We start from the raw sequence: 27,583 nt of genomic DNA, 5'->3' as shown, positions 1-27,583 counted from the left end.
GAAGGCTACAAGAGAAGTAAGCAAATATATAATTAGAGGTTAACTCTCTGCTCCTAAATTTTATAAGCCACTACTACCCAAAGACTAGGTACAGAGGCAGATCCTTGGATCAGGAAAATCTTTATTTTAAAAAGGCTAAGCTCACCACATCCATGTCAAAGAGAGTGAAGACTTGGGCTCAACAGGATTTGAAGCTTTCAAAAGAGTTCTACAGTCAAAGCACTGTTTGTTTGTTTGTTTGTTTGTTTTATAGAACTGGAGGATTTTGAGAGATGGGCAAATAAGGGTGGAATAAATCCAAAAGACACTTTTTAAAATTTTTTTTTCAAATTGGTAGGACAGTTTCAATAATTAACACACTGCATACATTCCTCCTAGTGGTTAATTGCTGTACAAGATGCAGACATGATATCATATTTACAAATACCATTAGAACAAATCATTCTATTCATTAAGAGAATGTAACTATATATCTATCCTAACCACTTTGAATATACAGATACAAAATGGACATTCATCTGTATCCTCTTTTTTTGTTACGTTCCGTTATTTGAATATTATAGGTGTGTAAACTCAGCAAAATATTCTAAAAGATTCCAGTAGCCCATAATTGAATTGCATCTTCCGCTTGACTGGCAATGTCAGAAATTGTTGACCTGAGGCCCCTACAGCTCAACATAACAGCATGGCTTTACTTCTTATATTTCGTTTTTATACTTTTCTGCTGGATGGTTAACACCAAGGTAAAGCAGGACCTGTGCAACAAGAGTTGTAGCTTTTGGGTCTGATAAGGTCAGTGAAATCCCCTCAGGATTGATCCTGATATCCTGTACCTCAGATTGTAGAACCTTTGTCAGTGTCAGCCATGTGGATAAGTCACGGCCATTGCTTGGCCAATGTGCTCTCTGTGAAAGTCTGAGAGAATGTTTTCTCTCCAGGTGACTCTCCTTAGGCACACTCTACATCATCGATCACTTTCCTCTTTGGACCCATAATCTCCTTGATCCGAAAATTTAGGACACTAGTGAGTTATATAACGTTACAGTACAAGTTCTCATGTGTCCTGAGTCTTAACTGACCTTAGAAGGCTAGAGCCAAAATGTTGGCTTTCCTTGCAGTCTCCCTAGTATAAGAACTCAAAAGAAGAAATACAAATAGAAAGGCATAATACAAGCAAAAGGAAAGCAGGATCTCAAGGACTAACTAATCAAGAGAGGGAAAGGAGAAGAGCTAGGAAACATGACAATGTCAAGCCATACAGTTATATGTAGAAGATGAGCAAGGCAATGATCCTGAGAATCTTCAGAAGATTTTTTAACTAACAGTTAATTGGAAAGATTTTCACCCTGACTAACTATATATACTGATACCTGTGAACTAAGCTACTGCACTGCAGATGGTAATCTCTAATAGTAGTTTCATGCTTGGAGTGCCTGTCATTCTGGTCTTCTGAATATGGGCTGCTTGTCATGACATGCCAGTTGCTGCTATGATGTCTCTCGGGTAGGTGGTTGTTCAAGAATAAGGGGGTGGTGAATGAAAGCAAGAGACAGGAAAAGGAATACTGTGGGACTGACCTGCTTCAAGTTTGCATATGGTGAGATTTTTGGACTTATGTGTAAACATAAGAAATATATAATTCTTTATGCCCATTTTTAAAATATATTCTAATTTTTAAATGTTTTTTATCGTATTCTGTAGGGACTTAAAGTTCAACATATCAATACTTGATGAAAAATACCTGTTCCATATTATGCCTAAGATGTTTGATATGCAGACAGATAGTGAGGTTAAGCTTAACAGGCTAAGTTGTATGGTAATAACAATAAGCTTGTCTTCTGGATGGCTAACAACCTAAGTTTGCAGACCAAAAGACACTTTTGCTGCCTCCTAATTCATCCAGCAATAAGATCTACCCCATACCTTTAGGGAAAGAGTAGAAAGAGAATTGAGAGTCTAGACAGAGAAAATAAAGACTGGGCCCCATACTATAGAGGCAAGGAGAGCACTGACCCAGATGTTGCGCCTCCATCTTACACTGGGCTACAGGAAACATTAGTCCTATTTACCAGATAAGTTACCAAAAATTCTACACTTTTCCTGAAGACAGAAAGACTCCCAACTTCCCAAAGCCCTCTTGTGCAAATTTAAATCTCCAGAAAAGACCTCAAGTACTATCTGGTTAAGCCAAAAGCACACTTGTTCAAGAGATGCCTTGGTTAACTTGTTCCTTCTGGGATAATAACCATGATACCATCACAAAGTTGTACAGGATGAAAATTAAGAGATAAGCCCAAGTTGCAGCCTCCATGAAATATGACACCTATATCACCTAGTTGACCCAAGAAGTCCTAAATTCCAATAAGCAAGTAGAAGACTTCCAATAAGCAATTAAGTAGAAGAGTTAAAACAGAAACTCAAATAATAAATTGTACATAGAAAATGAAATAAGGAAGCAGCTTGAGATTGACGGGGAAGATACTAGTTTCAATATGGTTATGTAAGGGAAGCCTCTCTGATGTGGTGATAGTTCAGTTAGGTAATAGATGATTCTATAGAAATGAGCCACTGGAAGACTTGGATTGTAGTGTGTACAGACCCACACAGGAGAACCTAGGGAGTGCAGCCTGACCAGTGAGCTGAGTCTCCACATACATTATATTCGGATTTTATAATAACTCTGCAATATAATGTTATTAAATTGATTTTGAAGATGAAAAATTTGTCATTATAAGGGATTCATGACTAACTCGAAGCTATATCTAGCAAAATTAATAGGATACCAACACCTGGTGTCCTGCAACACTAACTCAGTCCTTTTCCAAATAAACACTATGAAAAACTATGACCACCGGTTCCCTGCATCTTTCTCTTTTTCCTATTTGCTAAAATCCTATGGCATATTTCTTTATTCTATTCTGTGCACTAAGGTGCCATTTGTGTTGGAGAAAGGCAGATCAAAAAGAGAATATTTTCAGGAATTTTTAATTCACTTTCTATATCAAGAACAAAAGGGAGGAAATTGCTTTTGTTCATGAGTTTGAGCCTACCCATGAGAAAAACCATCCTTTCAGCGAGAACCAGATAAGCAAACACCTGCTATAAACTGCTCCCAAGGAGCTAAAGGAGCTGGATCTAATAGAAGGAAAACAACAAAAGGACTTAGTATGTCTTACATACACAAAAATGCATTTGACTACATCATCTTATTGGATTCTGAAAACTGGCTTGAAAGATGAATGCTATTTTTCTTCTTTAATCAGGGAAGAAACTAAAATAAGAAAAATTATATAGCTCACCTAACTCTACAAAGCCAGCAAGTTCTGGAGCCATAATCTGAATCCAGGTGTCTGTTTAGTGCTTTGGCATTTGTAGAAAAGTTTTGGCAAAATCACTACTACACAGTGGATGCTCACTTCTTTGCTTTCCTGGCTCTCCATCTGTTCCTCTTTTAATGACAGTCACATATTTCAAAGCAGAGCATGAGGTTTCTAACATAGGTCATTTTCTTTCTTCCTTTCCCCTGTATATTTCCTTCTTAAAAGCAACCCTATTCTGTCCTCACTATGCCAACTAAGTAGTCCATCACAATTGAGGAAGAACTCCTCTCTAATCCTCGCCATTTCTTACCAGGAATCACAACAACCAGGTTGGGAATTCAACCATTTGGGAATTCACTTCCAAAATCATCAGTCAGACCAGTGTAGAGACATGGCTAAAGCCTAAAAGCTACCCAGTAGCTTACACACACCCCTTGGCTGCGGCTGCTGATGCTGGTGCTGTTTCCCAGGCACCATCACAGAACAATTTTCAGTGTAATCTGGATGGTTCCATTTTTACACTTATCAAAAACCTTAACCAGGGACTGGAGAGATAGCACCACAGACTAATGTACCTGTTTAGGCAAGCTCAGGGACCACGAGGCCTAGCACCACATGCCCTGCCAGCCCCACGTCCAGGGCAGACTGAGCCCGCCAGACTCCAGGCATGGTACACACGCAGTAATCCCAGCACTGGGGGAGCTGAAAGCAGGAGGATCACTCTGAGTCTGAACTGTGTAGTGAGACCCTGCAACAACCAAATACATTTAAATAAAAGGGCCACACGAACCAGAAAGAATCATGCGATCTTTCTCAGCTTAACTCTGAGTGCTTTTTGACTTAGTTATATTGTCTGTCTCTCCAGACCCTTTCTCTCCCCTCTGTGTCTCTCACTATTTCTCAGATGTTGCCTGTAGAACTAGAAAAGTGCCACCAAGAATTCATAAAATGTGACTGCAGAGCTGCCGGGACTGGAGGACACATGACACAGATACCAGTGTTTCACTCTTGGCTCATGGGTCAGGCTGCACCCCTAGTTTCTCCTGTTGTTGGGGATTCCTGTTAGTGCTGGGACTGGTTCAGGCCATGTCTAAGAGTTGTGACTATAAACTAATAAGGCTAGCTTTATGTCAACAAACACAGTCAAGAAGGTCAGCAATCCAAGCAAATGCTATCCTCTAACACGGTCCTCCTGGGAGACGCCACACTCACTGCAACAGCGCTGCCACTGCACAGAGCACTTTGGAATTGTCCGCAGAGTCCATTCATGAGAAAATTAAACTCACTGCATGGTCACACCTAGTTTTTCTTCCAAAGCAGCACTGTCATCCATCATCATTCTCTATGTTCACAAGCCCAGGCCTCCAATGATTTAGAGAGGTTCCCTGAAATCAAATCCACTCTCAAAAGACAAAATTTCCCACCATTAAGAACATGTAAAGGAGGAACAATAGGTAGGTCCCTAAACTTAGGCCCAAATATTTTCATAACCCCAATTTACAAATCTATTACTCAAAACTCATCTCCTTCTGTGTGCCATTCACCTACACCAACGAGCGTTTCAATCCCTGAATATACCAGTCTGCATTCTCCTGCCACAGGGCCTTTGCACTAGCTGTTCCTTCTATTTCAAATGCTTGAGGGTGGCTTCCACTGGCCACCACGTCCAAAGTTTAAACAATTACTCTACCATCACGGTACTCCATTACAATTTTCTGCATAACACTTAGCATTATTTTTCGCACTATGTTTGTTTGCTTTCTGTCACTTCTGCATTGCAAAGTAAACTTTATCAACAACAGGATCTGTCTCATTCATCTCTGTATCCCCAGCTGACACTAGACACTCAGTAATTATTTATTTAATTGAACTAAATTAATCCTAAGGCTGAGGGATGTGAATATATTATTTCTTAGGAAAGGAATGATTTTTTTAAAAATATTGAATGGATTAAGCAGTTTTTATGTTTGTATATATGGCCACACCTAATTTTTCTTCCAAATGTGTGTGTGTGTGTGTGTGTGTGTGTGTGTGTGTGTGTATGTGTGTGTGTGTATTTCTTGGTACAGGGTCTCACTACTCAGCAGGTCAGACTTGTGATGATCCTCCTTTCTCAGCCTCCCCAGCGCTGGGATTACAGGCGTGCACAACCACACCCGGTCTCAGTGGCCAGTTCTGCATACCCAGGAGGGCAAGGCTGATGCAGCATGTGCTGCCAAGGAAACAAGCCAGGTCCTCGTGCTTGCCAGGCAAGCGCTTAGATCACTGAGCTATCTCTCCAGCCCTGTAAACCATTATTTAAACATTGTGTGGCTTCTTCCTATTTATCAAGCCAACAGTAGCCAGGTTATACAACCAATCTAAGTGTGTCAATAAATGAACAGATGGAGAAAAATCAGTATCTATGTACTATGGAATATTATTCAGTCTTTAAGAAGGAAATTCTTTTAATTGTGACAACATAGGCAGAATTGGAGAGAGCTATTACAAAGTAAAATAACAAAGCATTGTATGTTCTCACTTACATGCGGAATCTGAAACAGACTCAGTGCAGAAAGCAGAATGATCACAGCAGCTAGAGGTAGAGAGTATGGAGAAATGATAGTCAAAGGATGCAAAATCTCAGACAGAAAGATGTGTGACTTTTTCATCCACTACACAGTGTAGCAAATGCCATTAATAATATAATGTGCACTTTAAAATTTCTAAGAGAATACATTTTACATATTTTGTTACAAAAGATAAAGCCTCCAGCCAGGCCTGGTGATGCATACATGAGAGGCAGAAGCAGGGGTATTGCAAAATCAACTCCAGCTGGGAAACTTAGCAATATCTTGGCTCAAAATAAAAAGGAAAAAGGGCCAAGGATGGAGTTCAAAATAAGGGCCCTGGGTCCAATCTCCAGTGCTGATTTTATAAAAGGACAGATTGGGCTGGGAAGATAGCTCAGTGGTCTAAGTGCCTACCTGGCATGTGCAAGAACCCGAGTTTGATCCTCAGTACCACAAGCCATGCCGGCTCTGGAACCCCAGGCACGCCAAGCCAGCCACTAAAACCACACGTGGTGGCGCACACCTGTAATCCCAGCACTGGGGAGGCTAAGGCAAGAGGATCGCTGAGAGTCTGAGCTGTGTAGTGTGACTCTGTATCAAATAAACAAACAAACACATTTTTCTAAAAGAATTTTAGGTGATAGATATGTTAGCTTGACTTAACTATTCTACATTTTATTCATGAATCCTTAAATCACTTTGTACCCCATTAGGATATAGTCATAAATACCGATTTATAATAAAAATTTGAAAAAGACATGGGCTTAGTAATGTAATAGATTGTAATGTGTTCTAAATGTAACATTTATACTGAATTACAAAGGATTAGTATCAAAAATCATGCCTAATTAATTTTACATTTATTAATTATGGAATGATAACAGTTGGCTATACTGAATTAACTAACATTCGTTACTAAAATTCATTTCCCTTTTTTAAATGTCACTACTAAGAAATTTAAATGATATAGCTACCACTGCATGTCTGGCAGAAAACAGTTATCTTGTTTAATATGAAAACCCCCTAAGATAGCACTAATAATCTGCTTTGGATTTCCCAAATTATTTATTCAAGTATTTTTGTTTGTCTCAAGGAAGATCTGCATCTGCTCTTTTGAATGTGGTAAGACCTACCTAGAAAGCTCCCCCGTGTCTCTGATGTTGTTTTCTTGAGTATTTTTCCGTGTGTGTGTGTGTGTGTGTGTGTGTGTGTGTGCGCGCACGCGCGCGCATTTCTGTGTGTTACCAAGAACTGAACTCACAACTTCCTAATCTCCCACTTGCGAGGCAGGCACTGTGCTGCTGAGCTATATCCCTGCCCTAATGCTGGCTTCACAAGGAATCTTGGTTTCAACCTACCTTATTTGATAAGGATGTGGTAAATTCCTATTGTATATTAAGGATTCCGCTAGAAAGTAGCAAATTCAGCTAGAAAATAGCAGAGAACATGCTTATGCCCAGATATGATGAATTCTGGAAAAAGAAATTTTCCTAATAATCAGCATGAAATATTTGATCTCTAGGTCTCTAAAATCTTTGGGGGACAATATTCTGAAAATCGTTGGGCAAACTTTAAAATAAGACGTCAGGCTGAGACTCAACTGAAGCCACAGTGAGTTTTAAGTTCCAAACCTGAACAAGACAGTAAGTTGGAATTTAGGTTTTGAGTTTCTTTATTATTAACAATTTTAACACATTTAATCATTAGAATACTTCTATATTACTTCTGTTGATATTCCTACTTTAAAACAAGTCAGTTGTGAATTGATAGACGGCTTCCACTTATGACCAGTAAAGATAAATTTTATTAACTGTCCTTCTTAGTTTCCCAGAAGATATTGGCTTTCAGTGCAATATACCTAAATGACTTTGTTTTCTCCTTTGAAATAACAGATAGGGTTGAATGTGACACCCTTTTGAATGCATATTATATTTCTAAACAGCAACTGGAATGAAAAATTTTTATCTAAGTCAAGACCTTTTGACAGAAGAACATTGAGCTATTTCACTAAAACAAATATTTTATGTTTGAGGGCCTGAAATCAGGGTGTCCCAATTGGGTGTCCCAATAATAATGTGAGCCTCTATTAATTAAGCCTTCTTTGCAAATATTATCATTATTATAATTGTTGAGATGGACATCATTATTGTGCTAGTTTTACAGAGGAGCTACTTGGGCCTGATACAGCAGTGTAACTGGCTAGGGTCATTTTCTGTTAGGAGTAGCACTCATTTATAAGATTCCAAAGCCCTTTATGAATTTTCTCCACTTTTGAACATAGTAGAAAAGTAAGCTTCAGCTCAAGATAAGGAAACTGTCCAGAATCATAATGGTTTAGGCTACCTCAGTAAGCTATGAGGGAACTCCCTAAGATTACCAGTGGCCAAAGAGGCCTTGGGAAGAGGTATCAAACGTTAGTTATAAGGATACTTCTACCACTGAGATGAAATGATTGTCTAAGTGCCTCATTTTTTCTCATCAATAAAAAGGAGGAAAACGTTATTAATAAGAAACCTATTACTGAACTGTGGAATGGCATATTATCAGTAATTTGCAATGGAGTCATTGCTTCCATTCCTTTCAAGCCATCAAAATGAATTGCTCCATCAAATCCTCAATGAAGAAATTAAAATTAGTTTACATTTTACCCACATTATATTTTCAAGCATTAAGCAATTATCAACCAAGCCCTAATTCATCAACTAGAGGGATAAGGATAAAATGAAGAAATAGGAAGTAGTTGGTAGGCATAGGTTAGATTCCAGGAGTGAAGCAAATCCATTCAGTTCATGATCATTATTTATCTCAGTGCTTAAACAGTAACTGTAATTGTATTCTTTGAACACCAAGTTGCCACCCCACCCCCACCCTATTCCATAGTTAATTAGCTGGGCAGGTCTTATAACAAATACCCACTCAGAAGCACTGGGTGGTAGAAATGCTGTTGATAATTAACACCACAATAGCATGGAGCCTGTTTCAGAAGCGCAGAGTGGTCTTACCCCAGCTGGACTGCTTGCCACACACCCACAGACCCTCTATTGTGCTGGCTCTGACTGCTCCCAGGGACAGTTGCTTGGCTGGAGAAGGAACCAACTGCAATGAGAGAAAAGGCTAAACTTTCAAAAAAAGCAGCAATGCAGGATTCATGGGGGAAATATCCAGTGGGTGGAAGTGAAAAAGAAAGGATTGGACACTAGAAAAAAGAGAGATGGGCAGGAAAATCAATCATAAAATAAATATAACCCTATTTTCTGAGCCCAACCAGCCAGACAAAATGAGTTCACCAATCTCACATTTAATAGTGATTAGAAAATTGCAATATTTAAATAATAGGTTGAATCATGCAACATGTGGTTTATAGAGAAGTTCAATGAGCCTTTTAAGGTTTTCAAGGATATCATATCTAAGTCATCCTATCCTCCTGGTTTTAATTTCTTCATCTTTAAAATAAGGGGATGGAAATTCTTCCCAATACTGGGTTGAAAAAACAAGGATGGGGTTCCTAGACATTTTCTAAAGAGTCAAAGCCTTCTCTATCACTGTATTATTCATGAAAAAAATTATTTAGTATAATATAGTTATATTTCCTTGCTTCTGCTTAAAGTGTATTAGCTCAGGTTAATTATCTCATCTGAACAGTTGCTTCTATTGGCACTCAAATAGGTCATTAATAATAAGGAAAAGCATGATTACTTTATAAGTCAGCTGCTTTGGTAGCAAAAAAAAAATCATGCAAAAGAGTGTTTTATTCAGCTATAAAAAATCCATTGGAAAAATACATAAAGATTTGCTTGGTGAAATTGTTGGAAACTACTAGCTCAATTACTACTTCTCTCGCTCACCCAAGGACTCACCCCTGACAACAAAAGTAAAAGAGCAAGGGTCTCCTCTGGGGCAGCTGGGTCCTGGATGTGGAAAAAGAGAGAGATCGCTCTAGCATTTGTGTTCTTAAAAACTTCCCAAAGTCTGGAAAAATTTCCATTCTTCTGCAGAGTAAATGTGTGTGAATCTCTAATCCTAATAACATGCTTTCATCGCAACTTACATGTAAAATTAGAAAGTCCATGGAAGACCCAGATATTCATATCTTGGCTTCAGAGATGCCACTATATCCCCACGCAGCTGTCATCACTATGGTGTCGTGTTGGAGTTCATGTATCCCATTTTGAGGAACCCAAGGGATACAAATAATCTTGAAAAGTCCATCTGGCTATGAGTCTGTGGAGCTTCCTTGTTGCTCTTGGAAGAGGCAAAATGCTCCACTGTGCTTTATCTTTTACCAAAACTCAAATTGCCTCCTGTCTAAAACCTAGGAGGGCAGGAAAGGTGCAAGCGGTTGTGCTAGGGAAAGCAGGAAAAATATCAGAAGAGCCCAGCACAGCTCAAGAGAAGCTGTCCATCTGAAATGCCACCTGGAATTCATACCAGTAATAACTGTTGTGGATATAAAAATTAATAGGGGGGATTTCATAGTATTAGAAAAATTTATTTTTATAAATCATGTGTCTATCACCCAAGTGTTGACACATGCATGCAATTCAAACATCAGGCTTACAATAAAAGGCTCACTGAATAACTTCACAAGGACAATTCCCCCATTTTCTCTATAATTTGGAGAGGAAGGAGCAGGGGGGCGCTGGGTAGAGGGTGCAGTTACTGGGTCAATTAATCAACCTGAAAACTGTGACACAAACTCTGACGCCTAACCTATGTCTAAAAATACACAAATGTATACGAATTTGTTTTAAACTGTCAATGCCTATATTTAGGACCTTCCCAGCAAGGCTATAATGAGACTGTGTTTGAGGGCTTCAGTCACAGCAGACTCTACCATTAATCTGAAGTTAGTTAAATTAACAGCATTTAGTACTGACTTGTCAATCTTACTACTCCAGGAAATTGCACCTTGAGGCTACTAATATTGCCAATTTTTCCACTGGAGTGTGCGCCTGAGTGTGTGAGTGTGTGTGTGTGTGTGTGTGTGTGTGTGTGTAGGTGTGTGTGAGTGTGTGTGTGTGTGTGTACTTTTTCTCCAAAACCTCCACGCTCATGCACCATCATTGCTTCCCTACATCCACAGCACTTATATTATCATTTATTCTGGCCTCCTTTAGCCTTCCCAGGGGATTCTGCGTAGTGTAGCTGCTCAGTGAAAGAGATTTTTAGCTTTATATTTATTTGTTTATTTTTCTGTCATGGCTCATGACTGAGGCTTTAAAAAAAAAAAGTGTGACAGTATTTAGAGTACATGATTGACTGCTATGGCAACATTCATTAACCATGACAAATCTGTAGCAAAACACAGTCCTGAGTGTTCTAAACAGAAACTTTAAAAAGAAAGAAGAAAGAAGAAAGAAAAAAGGGTCCACTAATTTTTCATTGACCTCATCTGTAAATAAATTGAGGCTGATGGTGCGCAGGGGCAATCATAAATTAGTATTCATTTCCTGTAATTAATGCAAACATGCCTATGAACACAGAGAATATGAATATGTAACCACCTAATTTCCATTTCAAAATACACCTAAAAAATTTTCACCGCAGTTATCTTCATAATATATTGCCCTTTAATTAGCAGGATGAAATGGATGAATTTCTTTCCCACCCTCAGGGGGAAATATTGTTAGGTCATAGGGACTGTGAAACATTTCAACAACAAATTTACAGACCTAATTCTGATTGATTTCTCTGTTTGTGTGATTCCCCCACCACATTTCCCTCAGAAGGCTGATTTCTTCCTTATCACTGACCAGGAGGGACTCCTCCTGAAGTGACCAGGGGATCCCATAGGCCCTTGCATGCTTAAAAGCCATTAGCACACTAAAGAAGCACAATGCTGGGAAAATTCTGCCAGTGAAACATTCACACATGCAAGGGCAGATTAGATAAATGAGGTGACATAAATCAAAGGAAAATTATTGTGCATTAAGTAAAATAGAAATGCCAACTTCTACAGCCTCTTTTGGCAGGAACTGCAGGTCAAACGGCCCCCTTGTGCATAAGTACCTCTGGAAAGCTCATCCTATGATTGCAGGTGATCACACTGAAGTCTCTCAGCCATCAGCACTCACTAACTCAAACTGTAGCACCCACTGCACAATATTCTATTAGCAATAAATCAATCAGTAATAAGAGAACTGTACGTCTTAAACACACACACAGAATTTTCTGTATCCCTGGAAGAATGTGATAAGAGCACAAAATCTGTAGCAGTGTCTACCTGAAACCAAAACAGAAACAAACAACTCTGGCAAAGTACAACTTGCCTCAGGGATTACCTTTCCTGGGACTTTTCCAACCCTATAGAGCTTTTGACCCTATGTGTTTGTGCCTCAAAATGTACTGGAAACAAATCTGTGCAATTATAATTACCTGTGCCAAGCATCTAACTGGAATGTGTGCAGCAGGAGGGCCGGAGAGCAATTAAAGAATCTTAATTTGATGAATTTATCACTCAGTCTGATTGCAAATGTCACTCATTATACTTTTCCATAATAAGACAGTTCATGTTGAATACTGACCCCACTCTGAGCTGGCTTTGTTTAAATTCACACAGACTGTGTCCTCTCAGGAATAGCCTGCCAAGGCAACAGCATCTCCCCAGAAAGAGGAGTCATCCTGTTTCTTCCCTCTTAGTTGTCAGCCTGGAAAGCCGTGCAACACACCTTAGCACACTGGTCCAGGAGGCCCAGGACAGAGTGAGTGAACTGTCTGCCCAGGTGGAGAATGAAGGATTCACTCTGGACAACACAGAGAAAGAGAAACAGCTGAAAGCTTGGGAGTGGAGGTATCGGCTCTACAGACGCATGAAAACAGGCTTCGAACATGCCAGTGAGTATACTCAGAAGGCTTATGCATTTAACTAGACTGAGCTTTGGTTTGAGACAGGCAGACCTTCTTTTACAGACTTTTTTTTTTTCACTCTCCAGGGTCATGGATGGCCGTTGTCAGAGTATTTAGAGCAAGGGCTCTGAGAAGCCATAAAAGGGTCTTTTGTCTTGCTTGATTTTCTGGCTCTTGATAGTTTCCTACCCATAGCTGAGACCTCAGCTCTCCTGGCCTCCCTCCACTGTGTCACACTTTTCTAGCACTTTCTATCTGATATGCCCTAATGTTGAATGGCATGAATGGTCCAATGCACTAAGTGACTGTATTTTGCTATGTGGAGGTAGAAAAATATTTGTTTGCCTATTTGTCTAGTTTGAACTTCAAGCTTCAGTTTAAGCTGTTTTCAATTCTCTACTGCACTTTTTATATAGAGCTAAAAACTGAACTTCAATTAATATGAGCAATACTGGATGGTTGATCAAATCTGCCCATGAATTATGCTTTTGTCTGCAGTCCCTCTCTCTTTACCAATTCTTCTGGTTAATTTAAGGAAAACCTTTTTGGATAATGCTCATCAGAAGTGAAAAGTACTGTTTAGTGCAGCCCCTAACAGAAAAGCGAAATATACAGCCCAGGCACTGTTCGAAGCCTGTTTTCATGTGATATATTAAACTCTCATTCTAGGAGATTCTATTTAAATAACAAAAAAAAAACCTTGAAATTTAAACAGTTCATTGGACTGGAGTTCAGTGTTTTTGCTTACAGAATATTCAAGTGCACAAACTAAATCTCATATTGAAAAAGACCAAAGGCAATGAAAATGTTTTCTTGGGAGGCACTATACACTGATACCAAATGTAGGCCTAACCTTTTCTTTGAAATAAGTAACTCAAACATTATTTATGAAAGGTTATTTTCAACATTAATAATGCCACAATGCTGGTATGTGGATTCTGGCAAAGACTCAGCAAGTGCATGAAGAAGTGCAACTGCTACCTGCATACTTAAGACAGATTAATACTAGAAAGAGACATGCTTTTAGACTTGATACCAGATTTCATCATTTTCTAAGTTACAAAACATCTCCTGAGTGCTAAGGAATACTCGAAACTGTCATCAGTTCATTGAAGCCTGAAGTTGGTAGGCATGACATGTGTCCACAATTTTTCTTAGAAATGCTTGCTGAAGTAAGAGGAAGCAGACCAAGACAAAATGAGTTAGAGTTCTGTCTTGGACAGGACCCGGGATCTGGCATTCCAAGCCCTAGGCTTTCCTCCCGCTCTGGGTCTTCACCATGTTCTGAACAAGGAACTTGGCCTCTTGGGCCCTCAATTGCCATATCCCAAGAGTAACAACACTATTCCTTGCCCTTTTTCCCAGCAGGGCTACAACATGTCTCCATGATATGATCTGTGTGAAATTGTCTTGTGAACTGTATCTACATAGGAAGCTGCTGTCACTTTCTGCCCCATTCTTACTGGTTCAGCCAAATCTCTTACTGTGTTCCCAGAATAATCTGGGAAGGCCTCGCTGGTAGTCTTTACCCCTTCAGAAGATGTTCTAATAAATCAGGCACACAGGCTTAAATATCGCATGGTTTCTATGGGATATCTAAAATATCAATAAAATGCAAAATAAAAGATAGATAATAGGAAGTAAAGTGATAGATGTTTCTCAGAAAGGAAGGGAATCCAGAGATGGGGGAGAAGGGATGAAAAAAAGAAGATGTGTTCTGTACATGTACCAACTCCCATAAGGAGTGCACACATAATGCACCACATGCGTGCACTAACAAAAAAGAATTTAAGAAAAAAAGACCACAGTGGCAACAAACGAAAGCCACTGAGACTTCTAATAAAAATGTGCAAAAGCAAAAGCTATCAGGCTCTACAATGCTTCCACAGTGTGTATTTCCAGATATCCTGTGAAGAGTCAGGAACATTGTTTGAAAGGATTTGCTAAGCAAAGATCCTTGTGTTTTCCTTCTGTCCCAGGAGCCCCCGAGGTGCCAACCAATGCCTGTCTCCTAGTAACCAGCAGCGTGTCTCTCACTGTCAGCTTCCAAGAGCCTCTCAGCGCCAATGCAGCTGTCGTGACCAGGTATAAAGGTACTGCACTCCTGTTATCTTCTCCCCACTCCTGCATAGATGCAGAGCTGTGGCTTCAAGACTGATTATGCATTTTGTGTGTTTCGGATTCCTGCTGATCAGATCATTTTCATCCCATTTACTTTCACAGTTGAAATACTAAAGTAAGCACACATGGGAAGGAGCAATAAGGTGACTGAGAATAAGTCACGGAAAGGATGAACCACAAGACCAGGCTGTCCGTCCAAACTTCTCAATGAATGTGCCATTCATGTTTGCAGAGTGTCTGCTTTGTGCAGAGCATAGGGCTGGGATATGGAACATACTGAAAAATCAGACCCGATCCAAGGAGCTGAAAGGCTGGAATGTGGAACGTAAATAGGGGGCATATAAATCGATGACTGTAATACCAGGTGAAGCGCACTGGGGTCAGAAAAGACCAAGGGCATGGCAAAAAGGCAGTGGGATCAGCAGAGGCCCCAGGTTAGAGGTGGCACTTAGGCCTGACTTTGAAGGATGGTCAGAATTTGGAGTGGAAGATACTGGTGGAGAGAAATTCCAAGTGGAAAGAACAATGAACATTGGTAAATATGACAACACAAAGACCAGAGAGGAAAATAAGGTGACAGAAGGAGAGCATGGGCATGTAACATTTGGGCTTCCCTGAGCTGCACTGAAAGAAAAGGGATTGTCTTGGGCCACATACAAAATACATAATGCACTTGATATATATAAAAAGCAAAGTTTCCTCTTTATATTTTTATTTTATTATAACATGAAGAACAACACAAGCTTAAGTTTAATAAATTAAAAAGAAACCTTGCACATCTGCTTAATAACAATAAGCACCTGTCATCAGAGGGAAATAAGCATACTACATACATGGGTAAGTTAAAATAATACTCATCATCAGGAACTACAGCTCAGTGGCACAGAGCTTGCCTGGCAAGTACAAGGTCTGGAGTTTGATTCCTGATACAAGAAAAAAATAACTATCATCGATAATCACTGCATTTTCATTGCCAAGTTACACAAACACATGCAACATGGATTTTGCTTCCACTGACTGTGTGGTTGGCTCAGGAGATTGAGTTAGGACTGCACTTGCCTTCCCCTTCATAGCTCCCACTGTCTTGTACACAGTCTACCATCCAGCACCACACATTCAAGCGAGGAAAAGTATCACCACAAGTCATATAACAATGCTAAAAGTTGTCTTGGGCTCAGGAGATAGCTCAGTGGTCTAAGCACCTGCCTGGCAAGAGCAAGGACCCAGGTGCCATCCCCAGTACCACATGCTGTGCCAAGGAGCAGAACCCTGAGCACACCATGCCAACCACTGAAACAGGCTGTGATGACACACACTTGTAATCCCAGCACTGGGGAGGCAGAGACAGGAGCATCACTAGGAGTCTGAGTTGCATAGTGAGACCCTATACTAAATAAATAAATGATTAAAAAAAGAAGTTTATGACTGTGGGGCCAACTTACTAGCTGGCCACGCCCGTGCGCTGGATGTACCTGATGTCAAGGGAACTGAAACTAGTATTGGCTCCAAGGAAGCACAGATTCACAAGGTACAGCGAAAGGTACAGAAAATTAAGCCTCAGATCTGTGGGTGGGGTTCTATGGTGCTGGCATTCAAGGTCTAGGACTTTGTATCTTATGTGATGTGTTCTGGACAGCCTTTGAGTAGAGGTATAAAATGGCTTGTAGGGTTCTGAAAGTTGGAAGTGTCAATACTGGAGATGATGTATTGGGGGAGATATAGACTTAGAATAAAGAAAGCTATTCAGGAAATAGATTGTGATAGCCTGAGCTGGCTACAGTGGCCTTACTGGAAAAGGACAGGAAAAGCCCAAAGGGAGAGATCGATAGCCAATGCTTACGCAGCACTTTGTATGTAGGGCGAAGCCCACGCATGTGAACTCTAATCAATCTTCACAGCTACTTCATGAAGTAGCAACTGGATTCCTACTTTTTAGATTAAAATCCCAAGGGAATGAAGGACTGAAAGATTTGCCTATAGGCTCATGGCAGAACCAGAGCCATTCCATTCTATTGCCTCTTGGATGTGAAGGATAAAGGGAATATGATCCATGTGCCTCACCGGGATAAATAGAATGTGACTATACAACCCTCAAGCCTGGCAGTTTCTATCCTACTCCAAGGTGGCAGATCATAGGCAGACAGAAATTCCAGTAATCACTGCTCCCTCTGCCTGCAACCAAGTTCACAGAGGGAGCAGCATGTCCTTCTTTCTCTTCCCAAGAGGACCTTCTATGTGTCTGAAAATACTCTTCTACCCATACCCTTGAAATTAAGCATTATAGCTTGAAACACTTTAGGTAAGACAAGACTCAACTGTTCATCACTAGGTTTTCTGTGTCGATCTAAGAGAAGACAGCAGTGCATATTAACTGCACAGTAAAGAAGCCAGTGGGTGGCCTCCCTCAGCCACCCTTTACACAGTCCTGATGCCTTCTCTTGGTTGTCTCATTGGCAAAGGTTGACATCCAGAACAAGTGCTGCAAGCAGTGGCAGACACATCTCAGGGTGTCGACAACAGGGTTCATCTGTGCTGTCCAACTTGACATTCCCTTCTTCTATTTGATTAGTGAGCTATCAGAAGCTAATTTACCCAGACTACCAGCTATTTAATACTTGACCACAATGCCAGCAAATTCTATCAGCATTCACATATTAACATTTCTCATCTCAGGAGACTTCCATTTGGATAAGGGTGAAACAGAAGGTCACAAATGGGTTTGGTTAGTGAGTGGAGAGGATTAATTAAGCATTTTAAATAGAATTGTCTGTTGCATTATGGAATAAGTTTCCTCATGATAAATTATAAGGACATAAATTCAGTCCTTAACCTGACCACTCTCAGGCGTTATTTAAACCAGCTGGCAGCCCATTATACCCACAGAGACAGCAAGTCAGTTTTTAACTCAGAGGTTGAAGTAATTATTTAATTGTGGAAATATTAGCAAAATTACCCTGAGACAAGGTGAAATGTATTGTTTAATTTAAAATTAAAAAAGAGAGAAAGAAGAAACAACTGAGAAATGCACAGAATGAAATGGCAACTATATGAATGGTTGGAGGAAAAGATCCTATAGCATTTAGGGTTTGGCAAAAATGTCTCACCCTTCTCTCCAGAATTTCTCAGTTCAGTGAAACCTCAGGACTATTGTGACCACAGTTTTTTCCCTTCATGCTTAAGCCAATATATTTTTGGAGACAAATGTGAATCTTTCTGCTTTTCATATGTTTATACTCAATTCATTAATATGTTTTATAAGAGACTGTTGACATACACAAATAATTTTCAGCGCATCTCTTCATACACCTTCTTCACACTCTAGCACCACATACCACACCAATCATTTTCACAACTCAAAAGACTTAAGGCTTCAGTTATAGCACAAGACCCAGGAAACTATTTCCAGTGAAATCCACTACATTTTGCTGTCTGCATTTGCCCTACATACAAGGGCAATAGGTGTTTCTAGGTGTGCTTCCTTGGACCCAAAGATCCCTTGCACCTTTCCGTTCAGCTCGCCAATTGCCATGGATTACAAAAGAAAAAGCTAGAGTTATTTCAGACATTTTAACACTTTGGGCCATTTCTAGAACTTGGTTAAACATTTTCTCCTGGGTAACCTGCCTGAGTCTCTCAATTGCAGATTATGTGTTATTTTTCTGCAGAGCCAAAGCAGAAAACATTTTTATTAAAATGCTTTTGCTGCTCCTACAGTGCTAGGCAGTGGGTATAAGCACAACTTGTTACAGATTTCAGGTAGTAGCATCTGTCTTTCATTCAAAGGGTAAAATATTTTCTACTTTTATTTCAGTGGACCTTAAACTTGCAACAACTTTAAGATTTATTAAGCACGAGAGGCTGCAGTAGTTGCTACAGTGCTTGTAAGTGGTGCCCTGTTTCTGGACATACCCTTCCTCACCTCTTTTCCAACCCTGCTGTCTCGCAGATTAAAAACCACCACCCCAGTTCTCTGCTATGAAAACTTCATAAGAGCACACTGTTTAGCCACTCTTCATTCGATCTCACTTTTTAAAATATAAAAGCATTTCTGCTTGCAGAGATTGCTACTGCCTTCAGGAGCTGACAGCACACCCACCAGTGCCTTCCATTAACTACTTCCTCCAGGTTCTTAGAAAGAAAGGAGACCAAAGAATTCCAAGATGTCCCGGGGCATCTCGGCTTCTAGGAGGGCAAGCCCACCATTTATATATAAAACCATCCTGTCATTCATGTATCATGAATGTTATCTTTCCACAAGACTTGAAAAAATCCTGTCTTCACTGAGCCTGGTTCTACATTGCTCAGTGGTTTATACTATTTTTGTCCCTAATTTTTCCCCTCCCATATTTTGTACTTACAAAGATATTTGTTTGCCAAGAAAATACACTGCAATAAAGAATTTTTTTTTCTATGTTCAAGTATTTGAAGAACTGATGTTGGGCCAGCCAAATAGCTCAGCGGATTAAAGCACCTTCAAGCAGGCACAGGGGACAGGGGTTTGATCCCCGGGCCTGCCATGCCAGCCCCTCCCCTGGTGTTCAGTGAGATGGCAATTGAAACTGGTGTGGTTGTGTGCCCCTGTAATCCCAGCTCTTGGGAGGCTGTAAACAGGTGGATCACTATGAGTCCGATCTAGTAGTGAGACCCTGAACACCCTGTAGACCCTTGCCCAAAATACAAAAAAAAAAAGAACTGATCTAATACTACATATAAAGGGGCCCACCTTTCTACAGGGAAGTGACATCATTTAATGAAACAAAACAATTTATGATTTAATTAGCCTGCTTCAGTTTGGAGAGGGAGAGATGCTGAACCCAAAGGTCTGCAGATGGCAGCAACAATGAGAAGCAGAAAATGTTATGTCCAGAGAACCTGAAGTTCTGTGCATTAACATTTTTGCACATGGGTGAAAATGTGAAAGTGAGTTGAGCAATGCAACACATGAAGAAAAGGCAACAGCAGGTCTAGGGAAAGCAAGGGCTAGGGCGAAGTACAGAGCAGCACTGTGCTGGGGTCACTTCATCTCAGCTGCTAAGACTTCTCATTTCCGCTATAAGCTGCTGAGTTGTCAGAATCCAGCCAATTTATTCTCCAACAATATCGTGAACTGCCTTGGGACCTGTTTTTCAGTATACTGTAAAAGTAACTTGTTTTCATCATTTAAAATGAGTTTAGCACTACCTCCAACAATCAGATGGGGGTTATATCAGAGAAAAAGTCCCCTCCATCTCACATCCCTGTCCCAAAGTTCATCGCTGTGCTGAGTGTGATGGTGCCCTTCAGACCTTTCTTAATGCACATGCATACAGAGATGTGGAGTCATAGATATGCTGTCATAATACAAACACATAAAGAATAACACTGCAGCCAATGACAGGCCACATATGCTACAATGGTCCCAAGACTAAGGAAACGGCCATCTTTGTTTAAGTAAGGATACTCTATGATTTGTGTACAGTAACTAAATTGCCCAGAAATGCATTTCTCAGAACATATCCCCACAGTTAAGTAGTATAAAGATTGTAAATGTAAAGATTATAGTTTGTGTGGTCTAATATAAATATTGTCATCCTGTGTTAATCAGCTTTCCATCTCTGACAAAATATCTGAGAAAATCAACTTTTAAGTGATTCAAAACCAGAAGATTTATTTGGGATCACGGTTCCAGAGGTTTTGGTAAAAGCTGCTGGCTCCGTTGTGTTTGGGTCTCTGATAAAGGAAGAGGACCATGGTGAGGACAGTGTGCTAGAACTGAGCTGAGCTTGCCTCTCAACAGTCAGGAAGCAAAAGAAAATCTAAAACGTGGGGGCTGTGTTTCTGAACCCCAGTGGTCTCACTTCCTTTCACAGGCCCTACCTCTCAAATGTTCCTTCACCTCCCAGCAGTACCAAGGACAAGTGGCTGAGCCTTTCGAGCGTAAGCCTTCACTGGAAATTTAAGACCCCAACCCTGACACACACTATTTACCTAGACCTACAATAAGAATTTTTTTCAACTCAACGATATTTTTGTAGTTCATCATACAACATACATTCCTTCTTTATTCTGTGTAATAGTTGTACGGTATTCATATTTCATAGAGATGTATAATCATTTTCCTATTGGTGTAGGTTATCTTTAATTTTTCCTACTATACAATGTTACAATCCTTGTGTTCATGTTTGCCTCTATTTTATCTGTGAGGATTTTTTTTTCTAGGATGGTTAACTAAAAGTGGAAGTCTATGCTTTTACACATTCAGTCTCATGGGCCTATTTATACCTGTGCTAATACTATACAGTAACTAATACTATTTTTCACATCTGGTAGGACAAGTCCTTCACCAAGGTAATCTTTTTCAAAATGTCTTTATGATTTACATACATTTTCTCTTCCGAGAAACTTAATTGGATTGTCAAGTTTAACTTAAAATATTATTGGACTTGCATCATATTCCTAAATTAATTAAGAGACATTTTCCACCCATGAGCATCTTTTTGCAATCAAGCCAAATTTAATGTATTTAGAACAGTGTAATCATTTTCTTTGTATGGTTCTCCTTTATGTCCTGTTTTGTTTAATCCAAAAGATATTTTATACTTTTTGTGACCACTAAGAATTAGGAACTCTCTTTTCAAAATGTCTTGTGTTGGTATGGGTCAGAAAAAAGAATATTGCTAAATATTTTAAAGTCATTAATAGTCTTGTTTCCTAAAACCTTTACTATTTTTTGCAGTACAGATGGTCTTGCATCTCATGAGATATTTTTTTTGCATGTTATTTTCAAGGATAATGGCAGTGTCTCTTCCTTTGTAATCATTTTTATTTCTTTTCTAATCTCAGTTCAATGACAAGAATCAATGTGAATTCTAGTTTCCACTACACGCATCTGTGAGAACTGATGTCTTTCTCATTTACCTGCTTTTGACAAAATCGATCTAATATTTTACCATGAATATAATGTCACTGGAGATTTCTGGTGGATATCCATTACCAACATAAGAAAACCTTATATTCTCTGCATCTTGCTAAGAATTCCATTTGTCTTATTTTACATAAGAAAAAGATGTTAGGGGTTGGGGAGATAGTTCAGTGGTCTTAGCGTCTGTCTGGCAAGCTGAAGAACCCTAGTTCCATACCCAGTACTGCATGACTTGCCAGCCTTGCAGTGTGCCGGCCCCAAAACTGGGTGTGGCAGTGCACACCTGGAATTCCAGTGCTCAGGAGACAGGAGGATCACTATGAGTCCGAGCTGCATAGTGAGACCCTGGAACAAATAAATAAATACATAAAAAGATTTTTTAAAAATTAAAAAAAGAAAAAGATGTTAAATTACATCTCAATTTTTCTGTTTCCTTAAAAAATTTATGTTTCATCTGAATTATAATTATTGACAAGTGCTAATATATTACTGCATAATTTTTAAATCTGTTAAGTATAGCCCCTTTTTTAATATTTCAAAAATTGTATGTGCCTGTTCCTCAGACATGAACATTTTTCTATTGACATTCTCTATTTTGTCAAATAATTTGACAAATTCATTACTTTATTAACTTTTTGGTTTGGGTTTTCACAATTGTAACTTTTACTGAGTATGGTTAGAGTATACAGAGTTTCTGCTCTAAGGAACTAATCAACCAGTTTTATAAATATGAACATCTCCTTTAGGCCAGAATGTGATAGTATAAATTTTCTTGGTGTGTGCAATAAAAAGACCTGGGCATATCATTGAGTCTGTCATATATATGGTCAAATAAGTCATGAGTCACCATCTCACAGAGTTCTGTGTACTTTCTCTCTGGAACAGAGACATAATGCAAAGTAGTACAAGAGTAAACCCCAGGATCAGATGCACCTCATTTTGAAATTCAGCTTTGTAGATGTTTGATTTGCTTTACGTTACTTAAAACCTGTTTAATCTTTTTAAAGATAAAATAACGTAGTCTTGGGGGCTGGGGATATAGCTCAGTAGAATAAGCACCTGCCTGGCAAGCGCAGGGTCCTGAGTTCAATCCCCAGTACCACAAAGAAAAAAAAAAAATTAGTCTTAAAAGTTGTAATTTTTGTATTTTATGTTGCGTCAATTGCTAGCAGTTTTTATACATTTGCTTTGTTTCTTTACAAGTTTTTCCCTTAATTTGAAAACTTACAAAAGGCAAAAAAACAGCTAGAAAAGGGTGAATTGCAAGCAGAATAGAAGTGGAGGCAAACTGCATGAAGAAAGACAAAACAGCTTCTCTCAGAGCGCAAAGATACTCTAAAGAAAAAGTACAAAGTACTCCAACACACATACATGGGTTCACACTTCATGTTCAATGGAGGTTGTACATTTCTCTTCAACCATCCTCTATAGCACATAGAGAACTGCTTAAGAAGTCAGCCTAAAGCAACAATTTTAAAATCTCCTCAAAAGATAACGGTCCACATTTAGGATCTAGGAAATAATAATTCAACAGCAGCAAGATGATGCAAAGATGTCTTAGTTAAATATTGTATAGTTTCCCTAGTATAAGAACTCAAAAGAAGAAATACGAATAGAAAGGCATAATACAAGTAAAAGGAAAGCAGGATCTCAAGGACTAACTAATCAAGAGAGGGAAAGGAGAAGAGCTAGGAAACATGAATAAGTCAAGCCATATAGTTATATGTAGAAGATGGGCAAGGCAATGATCCTGAGAATCTCCAGAAGATTTTTGAACCCAGCAGTTAATTGGAAAAATTCTCATCTTGACTAACTATATATACTGATACCTGTGAACTAAGCTACTGCACTGCAGATGGTAATTTGTAATAGTAGTTTCATGCTTTGAGAGTCTGTCATGTTGGTCATCTGAATAAGGGGTGCTTGTCATGACATGCCAGTTGCTGCTATGATGTCTCTTGGGTAGATGGTTGTTCAAAAAGTAGGGGGTGGTGAATGAAAGCAAGAGACAGGAAAAGGAATATTGTGGGCCTGTCCTGCTTCAAGGTTGTATATGGTGAGATTTTTGGCCTTATGTGTAAACATAAGAAGTATATAATTCTTTATGCCTATTTTTAAAATATATTCTAATTTTTAAATGTTTTTTATTATATTCTGTAGGGACTTAAAGTTCAACATATCAATACTTGATGAAAAATACCTGTTCCATATTATGCCTAAGATGTTTGATATGCAGACAGATAGTGAGGTTAAGCTTAACAGCCTAAGTTGTATGGTAATAACAATAAGCTTGTCTTCTGGATGGTTAACAACCTAAGTTTGCAGACCAAAATTAGAGAAAAAGGAGGGCTGCAAGGAAAGTCAACATTTTGGCCCTAGCCTTCCAAGGTCAATTGAGACACAGGACATACGAGAACTTGTACTGTAACGTCATGTAACTCAGTAGTGTCTCAAATTTTCTGATCAAGGAGATTATGGGGCCAAAGAGGAAAGTGATCGATGATGTAGAGTGTGCCTAAGGAGAGTCACATGGAGAGAAACATTCTCTCAAGCTTTCACAGAGAGCACATTGGCCAAGCAATGGCCGTGACTCATCCACATGGCTGACACTGACAAAGGTTCTACAATCTGAGGTACAGGATCTCAGGATTAATCCTGAGGGGATTTCACTGACCTTATCAGACCCAAAATCTACAACTCTTGTTGCATAGGTCCTGCTTTACCTTGGTCTTAACCATCCAGCAGAAAAGTATAAAAACAAAATATAAGAAGTAAAGCCATGCTATTATGCTGAGCTGTAGGGGACTCAGGCCAACAATTTCTGACATTGCCAGTCAAGCGGAAGACCCAATACTATTATGGGCTACTGGACACTTCTGGAATATTTTGCTGAGTTTACACACCTATAATATTCAAATAATAGAACTTAACCAAAAAAGGGGATGCAGATGAATGTCCATTTTGTATCTATGTATTCAAAGTGGTTAGGATAGATATATAGTTACATTCTCTTAATGAATAGAGTGATATGTTCTAATGGTGTTAGTATATCATGTCCGTATCCTGTACAGCAATTAACCACTAGGAAGAAGGTATGCAATGTGTAAATTATTGAAACTGTCCTACCAATTTGATTTGAAACTGACTCATTGCTATTTGTTTATCAATAAAATTATGGAAAAAAATTGTACTGACAGGCTTATAATGACAAAAAATAGCCATTTCCTCTAATTCTCTCACCTTCTTCTCAGAACCAGCTACTTTTAACTTACTTAGCTGTGATAGTTACCTCACTACTTTCATTGATATAATTCTATGGCTATTTCTTTATCAATAGCTTGTCATATTTATGTAATTATAACTATAACAGAAAAGAATTAGCCCCTCATATCATCCTCATCTGTATTTTCTTATTATGTTAACATATTTCTATTTTTTTAATCTTTTTTATTTATTTATTTGGTATAGGGTCTTGCTATGCAGCCTGGACTCATAGTGATCCTCCTATTTTCAGCATGCCCAGCACTGAAATTACAGGTGTGCACCATCACACCCAGTTTCGGTAGCTGGCATGGCATGCCCAAGGCAGGGCCAGCACAGCATGTGGTACTAGGGATAGAACCCAGGTCCTTGCATTTGTCAGGCAGGCATTTAGAGCACTAAGCTATCTCCCCTGCCCCACGTTTCTATTTTTAATTGTGAACAGCATGTGTGTTATTGTGAGTGCAGAAATTTTCATGCTACAAATAATGTTCTCTGATATTCCCTTCCTATCTTTCCTTTCCTATATATTATATTTTTTCTTATATATTTTCCTCCAAACTCTAATTATAATTTTTCACTGTTACATTATTTATCATTTCCTATATACTACTCTATTCTCAATTCTTTCTAGATGATCCTTTCAACATAGTCACTACTTTCAAGAGTAGCACATATTTTCTCTCCCAGAATACTCTCTGCTTCTGTTCCGTAATGCCAAATTAAAATCACAATAAAATAGTACCTTGCACTAATCACAGTGTTAGATATTTGAAATGGCGACTTCCTGATAATAGCCATTCTTTCTGGCAGAAGATGGATCTCAATTTCAATGTTGTGTTAATTTGCATTTCTCGAATAGCCAGAAATGTTCAGCAGTTTTTCATGTACTTATTGGTTGCTGTTTGTACTTTTTCAACTGAAAAGTATCTATTCATTGCAGATGCCCACTTTTAATTGAGTATTTAAATTTGGGGGAAGTCTAAGTTTTTTAGGCTTTATATATTCTAGTTATTAGTCCCTTTTTGAGGAACAGCTGCTAGAAGTATTTCCCATTCTGCAAGCTGTTCACTCTGCTGCTGGCTTCCTGTGTGTGCAGAAGCTTTTTCCTTTGATGTGCTCCCCATTTGCTGGTTCTTTTAATGTTTCCTGTGCACCTGGGGTTTTGCTCATGAAGTCTTTGCCTATATCTATGTCTTCAAGAATTTTGCCTATTCTGCCTTCCAGAAGATTAAGTTTTTCTGTTTTAATGTTTAGATCTTTGATCCATTTTGACTTTAGTTTAGTGCATGGTGAAAGATATGGGTCTAGATTCAATCTTCAGCACTTTGGAAAGCCCACTTAACAGCACTATTTGTCAAAGAAACTAATGCTGATGAAGCTTTGAAGGAAAAGAAACCTTTCTCCATCGTCAGTAGGAATGTAAACTGTTACAACCCCTCTGGAAGGGAGTATAGAGATTCTTCAAAAAAACTAAAACTAGAGGTTCCATTTGATCCAGCTATTGCCCTTCTAGGGGTCTTACTCAAAGAGTTATCATCATACCATAGTGATGCATGCATAGTCATGTTTACAGCAGCAAAATTTGTAATAACTAGATCATGAAAACAGATCATATGCCCATCAACAGATAAATGGATAAAGAAAATGTAGTACTTATATACAAGGAAGTACTACTCTGCCATAAAGGAAAAACTTGAGACATTTTAGGCAAACGGATGTACCTCAAGACCATAATCTTAAGTGAAATAAATCAGACACACAAGTTTCAATATCACAATATTTCTCTTGTCCAAAAATCTCAATATAAAAAAATCTCAATATATGAATAGGGAACAAAACAGGGGTAGGTATTAAGAAATAGGGAGAACATTTTCAAATGGGAAGGGGAACAAAAGATGAAGACGGAAGAGAGAAGGAAGAGAGTTTTAAAGAAAAAATAATTGAAGAGGAGAAATGGAAATAGAGCTTTTATAACTTGGAGGAATAGAAAGGTTCAAGGAAACAGACTGGGGGGAAAACCCCTAAGATTTGTTATGTACATGTGCAAATCCCCCGTGAATGTGATATGTATTAATATGTACTAATAAAAATGTTTAAATTGCTTGACTAAAAAAATAAAGACAACACCAAATTCAGACAAGGATATGGAGGAAATCAATCACGCGTATGTTGCTAGTGGGAAGATAAAAATGGGCAAGGAAAGTGGAAAATAATCTGGCAATTTCTTAAAAAAAAAAAAAAGACTAGTTCTTCAACTACCATACATCCTACTGATTGTAAGAGTAAGCATTTATCCAAGAAAAATAAAAGATTATGCTTCTACATGATCTTCTACACTGATGTTTACAACAGCTTTATGTAGAATAGCCAAGAATTGGAACCAACCCACTTGACTTTCAGTTGGTGAACACTTAAACAATGATACCTCACCAAGGAACACAACTTACCAATAAAGAGAAACAAACTATACACACAACTGGGTACCAGGGAGATAGCTCAGGAAAATAAGCGCTTGCCTGTGTAAGCACAAGGGCCTGAGTACAATCCCCGGTTCTGCAAAAAAAAAAAAAAAAAAAAAA

General features: G+C 38.9%; 1 protein-coding gene across 1 annotated transcript in view; it reads left to right on the top strand.

The window, feature by feature from the left end:
* The window catches only part of Ankfn1 (ankyrin repeat and fibronectin type III domain containing 1), a 273,730-nt gene that overhangs the window by 118,384 nt on the left and 127,763 nt on the right, over positions 1 to 27,583 (top strand). Inside the window, exons 6-7 of the mRNA XM_023705526.1 lie at positions 12,512 to 12,706; positions 14,698 to 14,811. Coding sequence (XP_023561294.1) covers positions 12,512 to 12,706; positions 14,698 to 14,811 — 309 coding nt within the window. The remainder of the gene's footprint in view (positions 1 to 12,511; positions 12,707 to 14,697; positions 14,812 to 27,583) is intronic.

This window comes from Octodon degus, unplaced genomic scaffold (assembly GCF_000260255.1).
Source record: "Octodon degus isolate 3935 unplaced genomic scaffold, OctDeg1.0 scaffold00222, whole genome shotgun sequence".
Classification (NCBI taxonomy): domain Eukaryota; kingdom Metazoa; phylum Chordata; class Mammalia; order Rodentia; family Octodontidae; genus Octodon; species Octodon degus.
Note: the sequence above shows the minus strand (reverse complement) of the source record. Positions and strands in the feature narration are given on the sequence as shown.